The sequence below is a fragment of the Eschrichtius robustus genome, chromosome 1 (genome assembly GCF_028021215.1).
Source record: "Eschrichtius robustus isolate mEscRob2 chromosome 1, mEscRob2.pri, whole genome shotgun sequence".
Taxonomy (NCBI): domain Eukaryota; kingdom Metazoa; phylum Chordata; class Mammalia; order Artiodactyla; family Eschrichtiidae; genus Eschrichtius; species Eschrichtius robustus.
The window spans coordinates 59,745,787-59,763,112 of NC_090824.1; the positions used below are offsets into that span (position 1 = coordinate 59,745,787).

Consider the following 17,326-nt stretch of genomic DNA (forward strand, 5'->3'; position numbering starts at 1 on the left):
TCAAAACAGTATGGTACTGGTGCAAAAACAGACACATAGATCAATGGAACAAAACAGAAAGCTCAGAAATGAGCCCACACTTATATTATCAACTAACTTACAACAGAGACGCTAAGAATATACAATGGGAAGACGTAGAAAGACAGCCTCTTCAGTGTTGGGAAAACTGGACAGCTACATGCAAAAGAATCAAACTGAACTATTTTTTCACACCATATACAAAAGTAAACTGAAAATGGATTAAAGACTTAAATGTAAGACCTGAAACCATAAAAAGTCTAGAAGAAAACATAGTATGCTCTTTGATATCAATCTTAGCAATATTTTTTTGCATATGTTTCCTCAGGCAAGGGAAACAAAAGCAGAAATAAACAAATTGGACTACATCAAACTAAAAAGCTTTTGCACAGCGAAGGAAACTATCAACAAAACAAAAAGGCTGCCAACTAAATAGAAGATATTCACAAATGAGATATCCCATATGGGGTTAATATCCAAAATATACAAAGAATTCATAAAACTCAACATCAGAAAAACAAACAACCCAATTATAAAATGGGCAGAGGAGCAGAACAGACATTTTTCCAAAGAAGACGTACAGATGACCAACAGGTACCTGAAAAATGTTCAACGTCACTAATCATCAGGTAAATGCAAATCAAAACCACAATGAGGTATCACCTCACACTTGTCAAAATGGCTCTTATCAAAAAGGCAACAATAACAAGTATTGGCGAGGATATGGAGAAAAGGGAACCCTCCATGCACTGTTGGTGGGATTGTAAATTGATGGGGCCACTATGGAAAACAGTATGGAGGTTCCTCAAAAAATTAAAAATAGAACTATGATATAATCCAGCAATTTCATCCCTGGGTAACATGGTAAAGAAAGAAATTTTTAAGGGTATCGTATATATGTTATATACATACATATGTGTGTATATATGACAACTTATTTTAAAGTTTATAAGAAGAAGCAAAAGATCTAGAATAGCCAAGACAATATTGAAGGAGAAGAACAAAGTCAGAGGACTGAGACTACCTGACTTGAAGACTTACTGTAAACTATACTAATCAAAACTGTGGAATTGACGAAAGTCTAGATAAATAGGTGGAACAGAATAGAGAGCCCAGAAATAGACACACATAAAGTCAACTCATCTTTGACAAAGAAGCAAAGACAATATAATAGAGAAATATAGTCTTTTCAACAAATAGTGTTGGAACAACTGGACATCCACATTGGGGGAAGAAAAAAAGAATCAAGACACAGACTTTATACGTTTCATGATAATTAGCTCAACTTAGGATCACAGACCTAAGTGTAAAACACAAAACAACTCCTAGAAGATAACAGGAGAAAACTTAGATGATCTAGGGTTTGGTGATAACTTTTTTGATACAATATCAAAGGAATGATCCATGAAAAGAAGAATTGATAAGCTGGACTTCATTAAAATTAAAAATTTCAGTCTGTGAAAGACACTGTCAATGGAATGAAAACCCACAGACTGGGAGAAAATATTCATAAAAGACATCTGTTAAAGGGGTATTGTCCAAAATATACAAAGAGCTCCTAAAGTTCAATAATAATAAAGCAAACAACCCTGTTAAAAAGTGGGCCAAAGACCTTAATAGACATCTCATCAAAGAAGATATATAATTGGCAAATAAGCATGTGAAAAGGTGCTCCACATCATATGTCAAATTAAAACAACGAGACACCACTACACACCTATTAGAATGACCAAAATCCAGAACACTGACAACACCAAATGCTGATGAGGATGTGGAGCAACAGAAACTCTCATTCACTGTTTGTGGGAATGCAAAATGGTGCAGCCACTTTGAAAGACAGTTTGGCAGTTTCTTACACCACTAATTCTCCTCCTACCATATGATCCAAAAATCATGCTCCTACCCAAAGGAGTTAAAAACTTTTTTTGTCCACACAAAACCCAGCACACAGATGTTTATAGCAGCTTTGTTTATAATTGCCAAAACTTGGAAACATTCAAGACGCCCTTAAGTAGGTGAATGGATAAATAATCTGTGGTATGTCCAGCCAGTGAAATAATATTCAGCAGTAGAAAAAAAAAAAAGACCTGTCAAGCCGTGAAAAGGCATGGAGGAAACTTAAATGCATATTAGCAAGTGAAAGAAGCCAGTCTAAAAAGGATATATACTGAATGGTTCCAACTATATAACATTCTGGAATAGACAACTATGGAGACAGTAAAAATATCAGCAGTTGCCAAGGGCTAGAGGGAATAGAGGGAGAACTAGGTGGAGCACAGAGGATCTTTTAGGGTGGTGAAGCTCTTCTGAATGATACTGTAGTGATGTATACATGTTATTTTGCATTTGTCCAAACTCATAGAAGGTACAGCATGGAGAGTGAACTGTAATGTGAACTATGGGCTTTGGATAATATTGATGTTTAAATGTAAATTCATCAATTGTAACAAATATACCACTTTGGTGGGGGATGTTGATAATGGGAGGTTATGTGTGTATGGAAGTAGGGGGTATAAACCTGAGAAATCTGTACTTTCTGATCAATTTTGCCATGAATCTAAAATTACTTTAAAAATAAAAAAAGATGTGTATATATGTTTAAAATTCTTCTCTAAAAGATGATTAGATCAATAAAGCATCTTCTGATAGTTTGTTTTCAGAGAATTAAACTTAGTATACCAAAGCATGATTAGCCTTGATATTGTTTATATCGCAGTCAACTTTGTGTATTAGTCCATGACATGAGAATTATCTTGGTTTTATTTGAAGAAAATACGGGATTTTAAAATACCAGGATTTAACTAGCCTGCTTTCTTAATAGACAAAAGAAATTTATAAATTCCACATGCTTTCCACCCACTTCCCAACTTGAATCTGAAACAAATTACTATTTCGGCAGTACTCCTTTGCATTTATGATTATTTTCATATGCGAAGGGCTTCTGACTCAGAAGCAAGAAGATTCTTCATTAAAAAGAAAATAGGGGGACTTTCCTGGTGGTCCAGTGGTTAGGACTTCACCTTCCAATTCAGGGGGTGAGGGTTCGATCCCTGATCAGGGAGCTAAGATCCCACATGCCTCACGGCCAAAAAACCAAAACATAAAACAGAAGCAATATTGTAACAAATTCAATAAAGACTTTAAAAATGGTCCACTTCAAAAAAAATCTTTAAAAAAAAAGAAAATAGGAAATAATTAAGACTTCCATTATTAAATTAATCTTATACCAGGTTATCCGTGAAATAATCCAACAAAGTAAATGAAATTTGCCCATTTGCTTAGAGTTTTACTTGGTATTTATGTAGGTTTTACAGGAAAATACAAATATAAATTATCCTTAGAGAATCCTAAATTGAAATCACCCTGGGAGCTAGTATGAACAGTACCAAAAAAAAAAAGTGCCAAATTTACGAGGCCTTATTATTTATTTATTTATTTATTTATTTTTGTTGCTGCGCACCGGCTTTCTCTAGTTGTGGTGAGTGGGGGCTACTCTTTGTTGCGGTACGTGGGCTTCTCATTGCAGGGCTTCTCTTGTTGCAGAGCACAGGCTCTAGGCGCGTGGGCTTCAGTAGTTGTGGCATGTGGGCTCACTAGTTGTGGCTCGCAGGCTCTAGAGTGCAGGCTCAGTAGTTGTGGTGCACGGGCTTAGTTGCTCTGCAGCATGTGGGATCTTTCTGGACCAGGGCTTGAACCCGTTTTCCCCTGCATTGGCAGGCGGACTCTTAACCACTGCGCCAGCAGGGAAGTACCTAAGAGGCCTTAGGTTCTTTGAGAGGTTAACTGAGCAGACAGTCCAGCACTTTTGTGAAGAAAAGGTTGGGCTAGAATTTTTTGAGGATGATTAAACACTATATATATGACAAAGTTCTTTAAGAATTTCCAAAGTAAAGCATTTTAACTTTGACCAGAAACGGGGAAACTCATGTAATTTATGGGTTTTTGTTTTGGTTTCGGTTTCGGTTTTGGTTTTTGACAGCTTTGACTTAGGTTGATTAAAAAGTAGCATTTCTGATAGAAAAGTCTTTTTCTTAGAATTTGAAGGCTTGCCAACAAAATTGACAAACACTCAACACTCTAGGCCCAAAATAAATGAGGTATTGGTCCTAACATAAATGTACTTAAATTTTGCTTCTTCTTTTACTACTTTTGTGTTAATCTTTATAGTAATCTCTGTCATTAGCCGATAGCTGCTTGTTCTTTCTTAACTTACAGAGAGAAGTAGTTCTTAGAACTTGGCAGTTGTGAGAAGGGGTATACATTCGTAAATGTGGTTAGTATTACATTTTAAGTGTGGACGGGTCATGTATATAAGTCTAGAGTTTTTGTTGTTTTTGTTGTTTTACTGTTGTGTTTTTTTAACATCCCCATAGGACTCTAGGCCTAGGTCAATGGTTCCTGATCTTTTTTGGTTAATCTTTGAGGAGCTGATGAAAGCTAGTGATCCTTCTCCAGAAAGTACACATAAACACAATGTTTTGCCAACAGTTTCTAGGTTGGACTTCAGCTTCAGAGCCTATAAATCCTTGTTTTTGTATCATTTGGATGTATTTATTTATGTAATATTGGGGGGGTATTTTTTTATATTTTTAAAAAAATTTTATCGGAGTGTAGTTGATTTACAATGTTGTGTTAATTTCAGGTGTACAGCAAAGTGATTCAGTTATCCATATACATATATTCATTTCAGATTCTTTACTTATATAGGTTATTACAGGATATTGAGTAGAGTCCCATATACTATACAATAGGTCTTTATTGGTTATCTATTTTATATATAATTGTGTATGTTAATCCCAAGCCCCTAATTTATCCTTCTGCCTGATGTTTCCCCTTTGGTAACCATAAATTTGTTTTCAAATCTGAGTCTGTTTCTGTTCTGTAAATAAGTTCTTTTGTATCATTTTTTAATTGGATTCCACATATGAGTGATATCATCATACTTCATTTCGTATAATAATCTTTAGGTCCATCCATGTTGCTGCAAATGGCATTATTTCATTCTTTTTTATGCCTGAGTAATACTCCATTGTATATATGTACTACATCTTCTTTTTCTATTCATCTGTCAATGGACATTTAGATTCCTCCCATGTCTTGGCTATTGTAAATAGTGCTGCAGTGAACACTGGGCTGCATGTATCTTTTCAAAGTAAGGTTTTTCTCCAGATATATGCCCAGGAGTGGGACTGCTGGATCATATGGTAGCTCTATTTTTAGTTTTTTAAAGTAATCTCCATACTGTTCTCCATAGTGGTTGTACCTATTTACATTCCCACCAACAGTGTAGGAGGGTTCCTTCTTCTCGACACCCTCTCCAGCATTTATTATTTGTAGATTTTTTAATGATGGCCATTCAGGCTGGTGTGAGGTGGTACCTCATTGTAGTTTTGATTTGCATTTCTCTAATAATTAGCGATGTTGAGCATCTTTTCACGTGCCCCTTAGCCATCTGTATGTCTTCTTTGGAGAAATGTCTATTTAGGTCTTCTGCCCATTTTTTGATTGGATTGTTGCCTTTTTGATATTGAGCTGTATGAGCTGTTTGCATATTTTGGAAATTAAACCCTCGTGGGTCGCATCATTTGCAAATATTTTCTCCCATTCTGTGGATTGTCTTTTCGTTTTATTTATAGTTTCCTTTGCTGTGCAAAAGCTTTTGAGTTTAATTAGGTCCCATTTGTTTATTTTTGTTTTCATTTCCATTATTCTAGGAGATGGATCCAAAAAATATTGCTGCAATTTATGTCAAAGAGTGTTCTACCTATGTTTTCCTCTAAGAGTTTTATAGTATCCAGTCTTACATGTAGGTCTTTAATCCATTTTGAGTTTATTTTTTGTATACGATATTAGAGAATGATCTAATTTCATTCTTATACATGTAGCTGTCCATTTTCCCCAGCACCGCTTACTGAAAAGACTGTCTTTTCTCCATTGTATATTCTTGCCTCCTTTGTCTTCAATTAGGTGACCATAGGTGTGTGGGTTTATCTCTGGACTGTCTGTCATGTTCCATTAATCTATATTTCTGTTTTTGTGCCAGCACCATACTGTTTTGTTTACTGTAGCTTTGTAGTATGGTCTGAAGTCAGGGAGTCTGATTCCTCCAGCTCTGTTCTTCCTCAAGATTGCTTTGGCTATTCAGGGTCTTTTGTGTTTCCATACAAATTTTAAGATTTTTTGTTCTAGTTCTGTGAAAAATGCCATGAGTAGTTTGACACTGATTGCATTGAATCTATAGATTGCCTTGGGTAGTATGATCATTTTAACCATGTTAATTCTTCCAATCCAAGGACACAGTATATCTTTCCATCTGTTTGTGCCATCTTCAGTTTCTTTCAACAGCTCCTTATAGTTTTCAGATTACAGGCCTTTTGACTCCTTAGGTAGGTTTATTCCTAAGTATTGTATTTTTTTTCATGTGATAGTAAATGGGATTGTTTCCTTACTTTCTTTTTCTGCTATTTCATTGTTAGTGTATAGAAATGCAACAGATTTCTGTATATTAATTTTGTATCGTACAACTTTACTGAATTCATTAATTCTTAGAAAGGTACAATCTCCCAACTGAACCAGGAAGAAATAGAAAATATGAACAGACCAATTACCAGTATTGAAACTGATTCAGTAATTTAAAGACCCTCAACAAACAAAAGTCCAGGACCAGATGGCCTCACAAGTGAATTCTACCAAACATTTAGAGAAGAGTTAACACCTATCCTCTGAAACTATTCCAAAAAATTGCAGAGGAAGGAACTCTTCCAAACTCATTCTATGAGGCCACCATCACCATAATACCAAAAATCAGACAAAGGTATCACACAAGAAAAGAGAACTACAGGCCAATATCACTGATGAACATAGATGCAAAAATCCTCAACAAAACACTAGCAAAATAACTCCAACAATACATTAAAAGTATCATACACCATGATCAAGTGGGATTGGTCCCAGGGATGCAAGGATTTTTCAATATCCACAAATCAATGGGTGTCATACACCACATTAACAAATTGAAGAATAAAAACCATATGATCGTCTCAATAGATGCAGAAAAAGGTTTTGATAAAATTCAACATTCATTTATGAAAGGAAAAAAAAAAACCTCTCCAGAAAGTGGCCATAGAGGGAACATACCTCAACACAATAGAGGCCATATATGACAGAGCCACAGCTAGCAGCTTGGAAACCCTTTCCAGGCCATTATCTGAGGCAGTCATAGTGCTCATCTCATTTTATTCCATCCTTCAGTGATCACAGTCCTATATTATTTATTGTCCAGTGTGTGAAAACAGTTGTCTCACATATTTTGTCCACTTTTCTTGTTGTTTACAGTGGGAAGGCAGTTCTTGTAGCTGTTTAATCCTTTGTGGCAGAAAAGCTTCTCACACATGTGTTTTAATACCACAAAGGACAGTGTTATGGTTATACAGTGGTAATTAATGGAAACTGGGTTGGAAGGAGAAAAATACTAAGATTGTGTGACTTGTTTAGGACTCTCTGAATATTATTAGAAATTGAATGTGATATCTTTATTTTCTACTTTATATAAAAACTTGTTCTCCAAAAATAAATATTCTTTTAGATACAAGGTCTTAAATTTTCCTTTCTAGAAGAGGTTATCAACTTCTGCTCTGGGAAGCAAATCAACCTCTTTATAATTCATGGATGTGGTGGCAACTTCAGAATAAAGAAAGGGTAAAAGGGAAAATACTTTAAAAGCAGTCATAATTATATATATAGCAATGTACCTTTGGAGTCTGATATGGTAGCCATGCTCTCAGGAACAGTTCTATAACTTTTTTTTTAAATGGCAAAAAAGATCTAAGTAGGTGTCTTCCTTTGAAATGTTTTTAAGAATACAGTTTCTTTGGTAATCACATGGAAAGTTCATTAGGTTTTTTAGAGTGATTAAATTTTTTTTAAAGTCAAGAAAATATTAGATTTTTTCCATTAGCAATCCTTCTAATATTTTCCTTGACATGTTCTACATTGGTTATTTTATAACCTTTTCCCATTTTCCAGTATGATTCTTAATGCTTTTGTTCTTGATTTATGTGGAGTCCTCTTATATCTTAAATAATGACTGTAGCATTCGTTACAAATTTTTTTCTCATTATGTTGGTTTGCCATTTTTAGTATACTATTAAATATCAAGGTTTTTATTTATATATAGTCAAAGTTTTACCTCTTCCTTTCTGATTTATTCTATTATTTCTAGGCTTAGAAAGCCTTATCTCAGAAATTAGATTAAAATTCATTACATTTTCATGTACTTTTCATATACGGTTTTACCTTGACTTTTTAGTATGTAATAATATCTCTGCAAATTATTTTGGTCTATTGAGTCAGAATTGGCTCTAATTTGATTTTTCTCCAAAACTGCTAATCACTTATCCCAATGCCATTTATTAAATATGCCTTTCCCTATTGATTTGTAATACCTTCTTTATCATTGATTAAAGTCTTTCATGTAATGGTCTATTTTTAGCCATCTGTTCTATTCCATTGACTTGTCTTCCTGTTTTTCTGCTAATACCAATACTGGTTTTGATATTGTTGGTCACATAGTATGCTTCACTATCTGGTATGAAAGTCCTTCATCCTTCCCTATCTTGCTAATCAAGAGCCACATCCATTCTCCTCTACCTTTGCCTCTCATTTGGAGGCTTTTATGTATTCTCTAGTCTCTTGTGTTACTCCTTTTCATAGCATATTTTTTAAAATATTTGTATCCACTATCTCTATTTCTAAACATCCAATCTGACCTCTTCTCATCACACTGTACAAAACAACTTCCATTCTGATCACCATATTGCTAAGCCAAAGAGACATGTCTAGTCCTCATCTTATGAGACCTCATGACTCTGCTGTTGATCACTTTATTCTCTGTAAAATACTTATCCCTTGGTTTCTGTGACTTCCATATTTCTGGCATTTCTCCAACTTCTGACCTCTTCTTTTGAGCCTCATCCTTCTCTAATTATTGGAATTCCTCATAACTGAAATTTTTGCCTGCTTTTCTTCTCATTTATGCTCTTTTCCTAAGCCCCATTCCCCCCATCCATGACTTCAATTATCATCCAGATAACTGCTCAGCTCTAGAACTGGAATAGCCTACTTGATATCTTAACTTGACTATCTTAAAGGCACTCAAGCTCAACATGTGCAAAATAGAGCTCATAATCTAACTATTCTACCACCTCACCTCCACCCCGTAAGCCCCCCAAAACCCTAATTAATTTCTGATTCATTTCTATGAATCCTTGTCTGAATGAAAAGCTCTACCAGATATGCAGTTCCACAACCTCAAAAATTTAGGAGTTATTCTTGACTTCTCTCTCCCTCACCCCTTTATAGCTAATCCAGGACCTTTTCCTGTCCATTTTATAACTAAATATAGTTTTGAGACTGTCCTTTCTCTTCACCTCTACCACTAAAAATCCAGTTCAAGATACCATTTTTTATCTCTATTACTAAAATACTCTTGTAACCAGTCTCCCCACTTAGACTCTGCCTCCTGCCAGGCTATACCAATGCTACGGCAATATTTTCCAGACACAAATTTAATCATTATTATTTCCTGCTTAAAATCATTTGGGGGCATCTCAGTCTACCTCTACAACCTCATTTCACTTTGTGTTCACACTCTCTGTATTCTAGATCCCTTTCCTTGAGTGTCTCAAGCTCACTTTGTTCCTTTCAACTTCAGGGGCTCTGCATATGCTTTTCCTTTTCCCTACAACAGCCTCTCCTCATGCTCCTTCTCCTGGTTAGCTCCCACATTTCCTTCAGGTCCCATTTTTCATCAGTTTATTTAGGGAAGCCTTTTCTGACTTACACAGTGTCAGATACCCCCATTAAGATGTGACACCATGTGCTTGTCCTTCACAGCGCTTGATCCCTGTCCTGTCTCTGATGGAGCACACAGTGCCTGGTACTTAGTAGGCTCTAAGAGAAAACTTGGTTGAATGCATAAATGAATTAATGATTATTCTTCTAGCTAAGCTTTAGAATCATCAGGCTTTTTAGTGAAACTAAGGCTATTAATTTGGGAAAATGTGACATACTATCAAGAAATGTTATCTTTCGTTTACTTAAATCTTCTTTTGTCACTCTTGTGGATTATACATTTCTCATTAAAGTTATCCCAAACTTCTGTGTTACAGATGTAATCTCTAGTGGTTATGTTATAAAGGAAACAGAAGACCCAAAATGGAGTCACTTATGCTAAACCCTGTGTCACCAAACTAAGACTTAATACCTAGCACAATTGCAGTTTCAGTCTACCCCAGGAATATAATCAGTCAACCTGGTCAGCATTAGTAAGGTAATCTGCCCTATAGGCCCTTCAGTTCCGTTTAGGAGGGTGACCATTGCCTGCAACAGTACATTATTTGCTAATAATTTACTTTTTCTGCCCCCTTTCCACCTTTAAAAAAGCCTTTCCTTTTCTACGGCTCTGCAGAGCTCCTTTCTGTTTGCTACATAGGATGCTACCTGATTCATGAATCTTTTAATAACCAATTTGATCTTTAAATTTACTCAGTTGAATTTTTGTTGTTTGACCATTATTATTAGCATTTAGGAATTTTTAATCTTTATCCTGTAATCAACTTTCTCCTACTTTATTTAGAATTTTACTATTAGAAAAATATGTTTTATAGCTAAAGTTATTAAAATTGAAAGATTTTTACATAGTTTTTTTTTTTTGATAAGCTATACATTTGGTCATAAAACTGGGGAAGGTTCTCTAGATTTTAGTTAAAGAATATTTCTTACTGAGACGATATCTCCAGGGCAGTGCCCCACCCTTGAGCATTTAACACACTAAGTTAACTGGTTTGGGGAAATTTTATATTACAGTTAACATATATATAAAACTTAGAGCTTAAATAGTTCTTTCATGTGTCATTTTGTTATTTATTCATCCCTAAACCTTTAAGGTAGCTATTATTATTACTGATAAAGAATTGAGTCCCAGAGACTTTAAGAAGACTTTTCCCTGGTCACTAAAACATTGAGTTCCTGAACTAATTGTTATGCCTCATTCTTTAAAGCTTATGCTATTTCTCTTGAATCACATTGCTTTTCATTGTATGTTAAAAGCAATCTGAAAGTACTTAATTGGATTCTAAATGAGTTATAAGATAGAAACATCTCTAGAATATCCCTTCTGCATATTTTTATTTTTAACATTTATATTTTTATGTTAATTATTTAGACAATTACTTTAAATTACTTTTCTTGTAGGAACCTCCAGAAGTTTAGCCTTTTTGGAGACATAAGCGTTCTACAGCAGCAAGGAAGTTTGTCAAATACGTACCTCAGCAAGGTGGACCCTGATGGCAAAAAAATTAAACAGTAAGTTATATAGTTAGTTAGTGGAAAGGGACTCATATTAATAACAATTTGTTTTTTTCTGAAAAATTAGAACATACAATCAGAAGAGTATGATACTTGTTTCTGAAAAGAACATCTACCCTGGAAATGTCTTAACTATGAAATCCAGTGATCAATACATGCCATTCCATGTCATAAATCTTTCAGACATATCAAAGAATTTACTGGGTAATTATTGCTATTTAAGACTGTTACTACTCTACTTGTCTTTGCTATAACATAAATTGTAAATCATCAGTCTTTTCTACCATACTGGTGTAAAATGCTCCCTTACTTGAAGAACATATTTCTATATGTTTAATATATCTATTTGTTTAAGACTTCTTATTCATTATATTTTTATGTGAATTTTAATGATAATATTACTTGTGGGTTGAACAGAAATTAACTAATGAGAGGAAATGGATCTCAACATTGTATGCCATTTAATTCCCTATTTTCAAAAATCAGTGTTAAAGGTTAGAGCTAAGACTTAACAGGATCGTGTGGCATGTGTTTTCCTTACAGAATTCAGCAGCTGTTTGAAGAAATACTTAGTAATAGTAGGCAACTGAAGTGGCTGTCTTGTGGGTTTATGCTGGAAATAGTAACCCCAACATCACTGTCATCTCTCTCAAACTCTATTGCCAACACCATGGAGCACCTGAGTTTACTGGACAACAATATTCCTGGTAACAGCACCCTTATCACCGCAGTAGAACTGGAGCAATTCGTGAATCTACGCTCACTTGCCCTGGATTTCTGTGACTTTACAGCTGAGATGGCAAGAGTCTTAACCGATAACAACCATGTGCCTTTGCAGCGACTTTCTCTCCTGGTCCACAATGTTTCCGTGATGCACAAGTCTCTGGACAACATGCCAAATGATGAGCATTGGAAAGCCTTGTCAAGAAAGAGCACCAACCTCCGGGTCTATATAATGGCTTTTGATATCAAGAGTGAAGATATGTTAAAGATTCTGAAACCCAGTATACCACTAGAGAGGATTCATTTTGACAGCTACATCACTTGTGTTTCAGGAGCTATTGTTGATCTTATATCTAGGCAGTATGACAAGTTCCTCACTCATTTTATATTAATGAATGATGTGATTGACACATCTGGTTTTCCAGATCTTAGTGACAACCGAAATGAAGATCCGTTGGTTTTATTAGCATGGAGGTGCACAAAGCTCTCTCTTCTGGCAATTCATGGTAGGTGATTTTTGTTCACTATAATTTGATATTGATATTACACCTAAAACATTTTATACCAGTAAAAAGATAGCACTGGCATTTATACTGTCAAGAACTCTTATTAACAAGTTGATATACAGATTTTTATACTTTTTAACGTGTTTAAGATATACCACTTTTACAAGTGGAAAGTCATATTTTACCCTAAGTGTAGTGTTTTGTTCCAGCTCTCATGTTACTTTTTTCTTTTACCATGTGATTGATGGTATTCACAAAAATGGCATTTGAAATTATCTAAGAAAATATACATACATATCCACCTGCAGTAGATATATTTCTTCCTCTAATCATAAGAGCTCTTAAAAATATAACACAGAAGGAAGAAGAAAGTATGATTTCTTTCATGCTCACTGCCTCATCTTCTAGATTCTAGGTATCAACATGTTAATTTGTACAGTATTTTTTAAATGATGGTTCTGTTGGCTGGGATATGTTCTTTTCTTACTGGTGGACCTGTCATCTTACTGTGAACTGTTTTCATTTGGAGAGCATTCCTCTTCTTACAAGTTAGAAGAACATATTACTTCCTTTCTGTAACTTATAAGACATTTACAGAATACAAAATAGGAAGTCTCTATGAACATCTTAAACATACTTTATTATCTCTGTTTCATTATTTTTGAATTAATCTTTTAGCTGCATTTGAGCGGGAGTATATCTTGCTTTTCAAGTTTTGCTTTATAATTTGGCCAGTCATCAGAGGTAATAACAAAGAATAGATCAATATTGAAGGTAATAAGTAAATTAGGATTTTTTTATAGGATGAAGAAATGGCAGGTTATTTAAAATTAATTTAAGCCAGTCTTTTTAAACTTTTTTTTTTTTGGCTGCGCCACGAGGCTTGCGGGATCTTAGTTCCCCAACCAGGGATCGAACCCGGACTCTGGCAGTGAAAGTGCCAAGTCCTAACCACTGCACCACCAGAGAATTCCCTAAAGCTTTTTTCTTTTATTAAGAAGTAAAATGTTAGCTACAGCTAAAGCTCCTCCCTCTATTCAACTTTATTCCTTTCCAGAGGTAACCACTATTCTGAAGTTAGTACCCATCATTCCCATAACTGTTTTTATACTTTACATATTTGCTACTGACAATTAACAATTTATCTTTAAAGTGTCAGTTTATAACTTTGGACTGTGAAGCATCATAGGAGATGACTTTTACTAATGAAAAATACCAGTTTACTATGTATTGTTTTGTTTTTTTAATTTTTATTATTTTATTTATTTATTTTTGGCTGCATTGGGTCTTTGTTGCTGCGCGTGGGCTTTCTCTAGTTGCAGCGAGCAGGGGCTACTCTTCGTTGCGGTGCACGGTCTTCTTATTACAGTAGCTTCTCTTGTTGCCAAGCACGGGCTCTAGGCGCGCGGGCTTAGTAGCTGTGGCTCGTGGGCTCAGTAGTTGTGGCTCGCAGGCTCTAGAGTGCAGGCTCAGTAGTTGTGGCGCACGGGCTTAGCTGCTCTGCGGCACGTGGGATCCTCCTGGACCAGGGCTTCAACCCATGTCCCCTGCATTGGCAGGCGGATTCTCAACCACTACGCCACCAGGGAAGTCCCCTATGTATTCTTAATAGATACATATATATGAAATAAAAATTTGTTTTTTGATACGACACTGTCAAAAGCTATAAAATGATACTTTAAACTTTAAATGTCTTCAGTTTTACTAACTGAAATGATATCAGAATACGATTACGGCACCTAATCTGTTCACCAGCCACAGTAATATTCTTGGAGACAGTATCAGGCTTCTAGTCTTTTTTTCCCTGAGCTAAGCAATCGTACTTCCTTTCAAATTTCAGCATATTTTTAAAGGCAAAGGACCCCCAAAGTGGTAAGTGAGATACAAATTTGTGGAAAAGACTAACTTATAAAACAGACAAAATAAAATGCAAGGAAATGACAGTGCTTCTCTTTTGCTTATTTTTAAGGTTACACAGTGTGGGCACACAACCTCATTGCCATTGCTCGTCTTCGTGGCTCTGATCTAAAAGTACTTGAAGTCACTGAAGAAAGCATTGATTTTGACCAAGGTGAACTGGCCGACCAGGATGTGGATCCAGTACATAACCTTATTGAGCAGGTATCCCTGGGCCTAGGTCAACCTTGGCACGCGATCATGGACATCGAATCACTCAGTGTCTTCACTGAACCAAATCGTCATTTTTACAGAGAGATGCAAAGCTTCAGCGAAGACATTTAGCTTTTTTTAAATGTACAATTCCTGTGGTTACATATGCAAGGAGGGTTCTATTATGGTTTTTTTTTTTCAGTAGTGTGAATTAATCTCTTTGTGCTGTGTTTAATCAGTATTAGCTTTATAGAATTATATATGTATATTCTACTTCTTGATCAAAGAACGTAGTCAGGTATTGGTTTAGAAGTTAAAAGTGACAATGTATAGGGCTTTCACGGTTAATGGACTTGTTACCAAACCTTAAGAATATACAACCGAAGGTTGTCTGAGGTTGCTGGCTAACTTTATTTTTCACTGAGTTACTCTGCCTTTTGATGTTTTTATTCTTTGTGTGTCAGAGCTCAGGAGCCAAAATATTTTTATACATATATAGATATATATCCATAGCCTGGTGGATTTGTATGCAATGCACTGCATTCATTCATTGTGTGATAGCATTTCATTAATTTTTCTTTGAAATGGAAGGAGGGAGGATAATACAATCCCAAATGAGTTATCTTTAACAGAAAAGCCAAGACTCTAACTTTCATTACATATATAATAGTTGATATCACCAATTACCATTCTCAATTTTGTATAGTACTAGGTTAGAACATTGCTTAATCCTTTTTTAAATGCATTTACATAAACAAATACTCAAATTATTGGATTTTTTAAAACTATATCTGACATAATTTAATTCATCAATTACATCATACATTCAAGTTAGCTTTTTAGCCAAGATTTCAAATAGTGGAGGAAGAAAGAAACAATATTCCAGGGTAAAACCTCCTAAATGAATATCAAAACACAGAGTTTGTAAACACACATGCTTGCAAACAAACATTAGTCGTGAAATCCCTAGCAACAAGTCACTGGATTTTTCTCTGTCAGCGCGCGTGTCAGCTGCCAAAGAATAGATTTAACTGAAGAAGTGCCCACATGCTGGCAGGGGCTGGCCCAGTCTGGCCAGCCAGATACTGCTAGATTGTAATATTTAAGGTCGAATTTCGACCTGTGGTACACAGCTGTGCTGTGGCTCAGTCAGCAACCTCAGAACTCTGAAAAAAAAAACAAAAAACAAAAAACAAAAAAAAAAGAAAAAAAAACCATGCACCTGTTTCACTGTGAATAGTGAATGTAAAGGAAAGAAAGGAAAAACTGAAAGCTTGTTCTATCACAGGTATGAGCTGCTATGATACATGAAGAACATTCCATGAAGTATGTTTTAAAACCTTGTTATATCTGAGAGGCTTTAAAAGCCGACTTAACTGTTTCAGGGCAACCGCGGTACAGACGTGGTCTCTGTGAGACTTCCACCTGACCCCAGTTTTAAGTGGTACGAATGTTGTGCATTTAATGTTAAAGGACAGTCTGCAATAATAAAGTAAGTAGCCAACGTGGGTGCCCAGCAGTGCTGAGACCTGGCTGCTCTAGTGTAAGCTTTGGAAACACAATTTATGCAACAAATGTCCAGATATGATTCTATTTATGGAAAAAGTTTATATGTATTTTACAAATGGTTTTACCATCTTATATTAAAATGACCTTTTGACAGGTGTGCACTGTTTTGTCTCCAGTGAGCACATACCATGCGGATTTTATATGTACATCAGTAGTGTGAATCCACTGGCACAGTGTGTGTAAATGCCAGATGTGGTGAGATTTTATCTTATAAATGTGATCAGATAAAATAACTCCTGACAGAAACTGTAAGGAAACCAGCTGAATGTTTGACCTGATGACTGATGTTGTATGGTTTATGTTAAATGTATATTCTTTTAATCAATGAATAAAGCATTAAAAAGTGATCACTGTAACATTTAATTGTTCATGAAGCATGAAAACCTTTAGTGTTAAATAAACTGCAGTAATTCTTATAATGTGTATAATCATGTTAGCTCCTATTGTATTCTGATGCAGCAAAGCTTAAATTTGAGAATATATCATAAAACCTATAGGCAGAATAATTTGGAGGGTTTTAATTTTTTTAACTCACTATGGCAAAACATCATAAGCTTAAAAGCAAACAACAGACTGTTTAGCACAAAATCCAAGTGTATTATGCATTTAGAGTACATTATTGATATTGTAAAACTTAATTTATAGACTATAGGAACTTCTTATTTTTAAAAATTCCTCTACTGGATGAAAAAAGGACTTCAGTATGCCAGTACTAAATAGTTCTTAAACCCTTACACTGCTTTAGTTTGGCTTTGTCATCTCCATTCTTGGTTGCTGAGGCAAACTGCTGTGGTTGATGAGAAAGAAAATGGCTGCTTTTCTTTCTTCCTTCTCTCCTTGCCTAATCGTTCCAGACACTGCCTCTTCTAAGCACTGCCTCATCATGGAATAATCTGGTGTTCACAAAGAACTGTCATTATACCTATTGCTCCCTTATTTCATGGACATATCTAACCCCTTTGGATGAATCAACATGTCTGTGTATTTAAGGACTTCCCTGGTGGCTCAGTGGTTAAGAATCCGCCTGCCAATGC

General features: G+C 35.3%; 1 protein-coding gene across 1 annotated transcript in view; it reads left to right on the forward strand.

The window, feature by feature from the left end:
• FBXO33 (F-box protein 33) overlaps window positions 1-16,639 on the forward strand; it is a 31,828-nt gene extending 15,189 nt beyond the window's left edge. The window contains exons 2-4 of the mRNA XM_068545855.1: window positions 11,272-11,382; window positions 11,929-12,614; window positions 14,584-16,639. Of these exons, the coding sequence (XP_068401956.1) occupies window positions 11,272-11,382; window positions 11,929-12,614; window positions 14,584-14,855 (1,069 nt within the window). The 3' untranslated portion in view covers window positions 14,856-16,639. The remainder of the gene's footprint in view (window positions 1-11,271; window positions 11,383-11,928; window positions 12,615-14,583) is intronic.
• The last annotated feature ends 687 nt before the right edge of the window (window positions 16,640-17,326 follow it).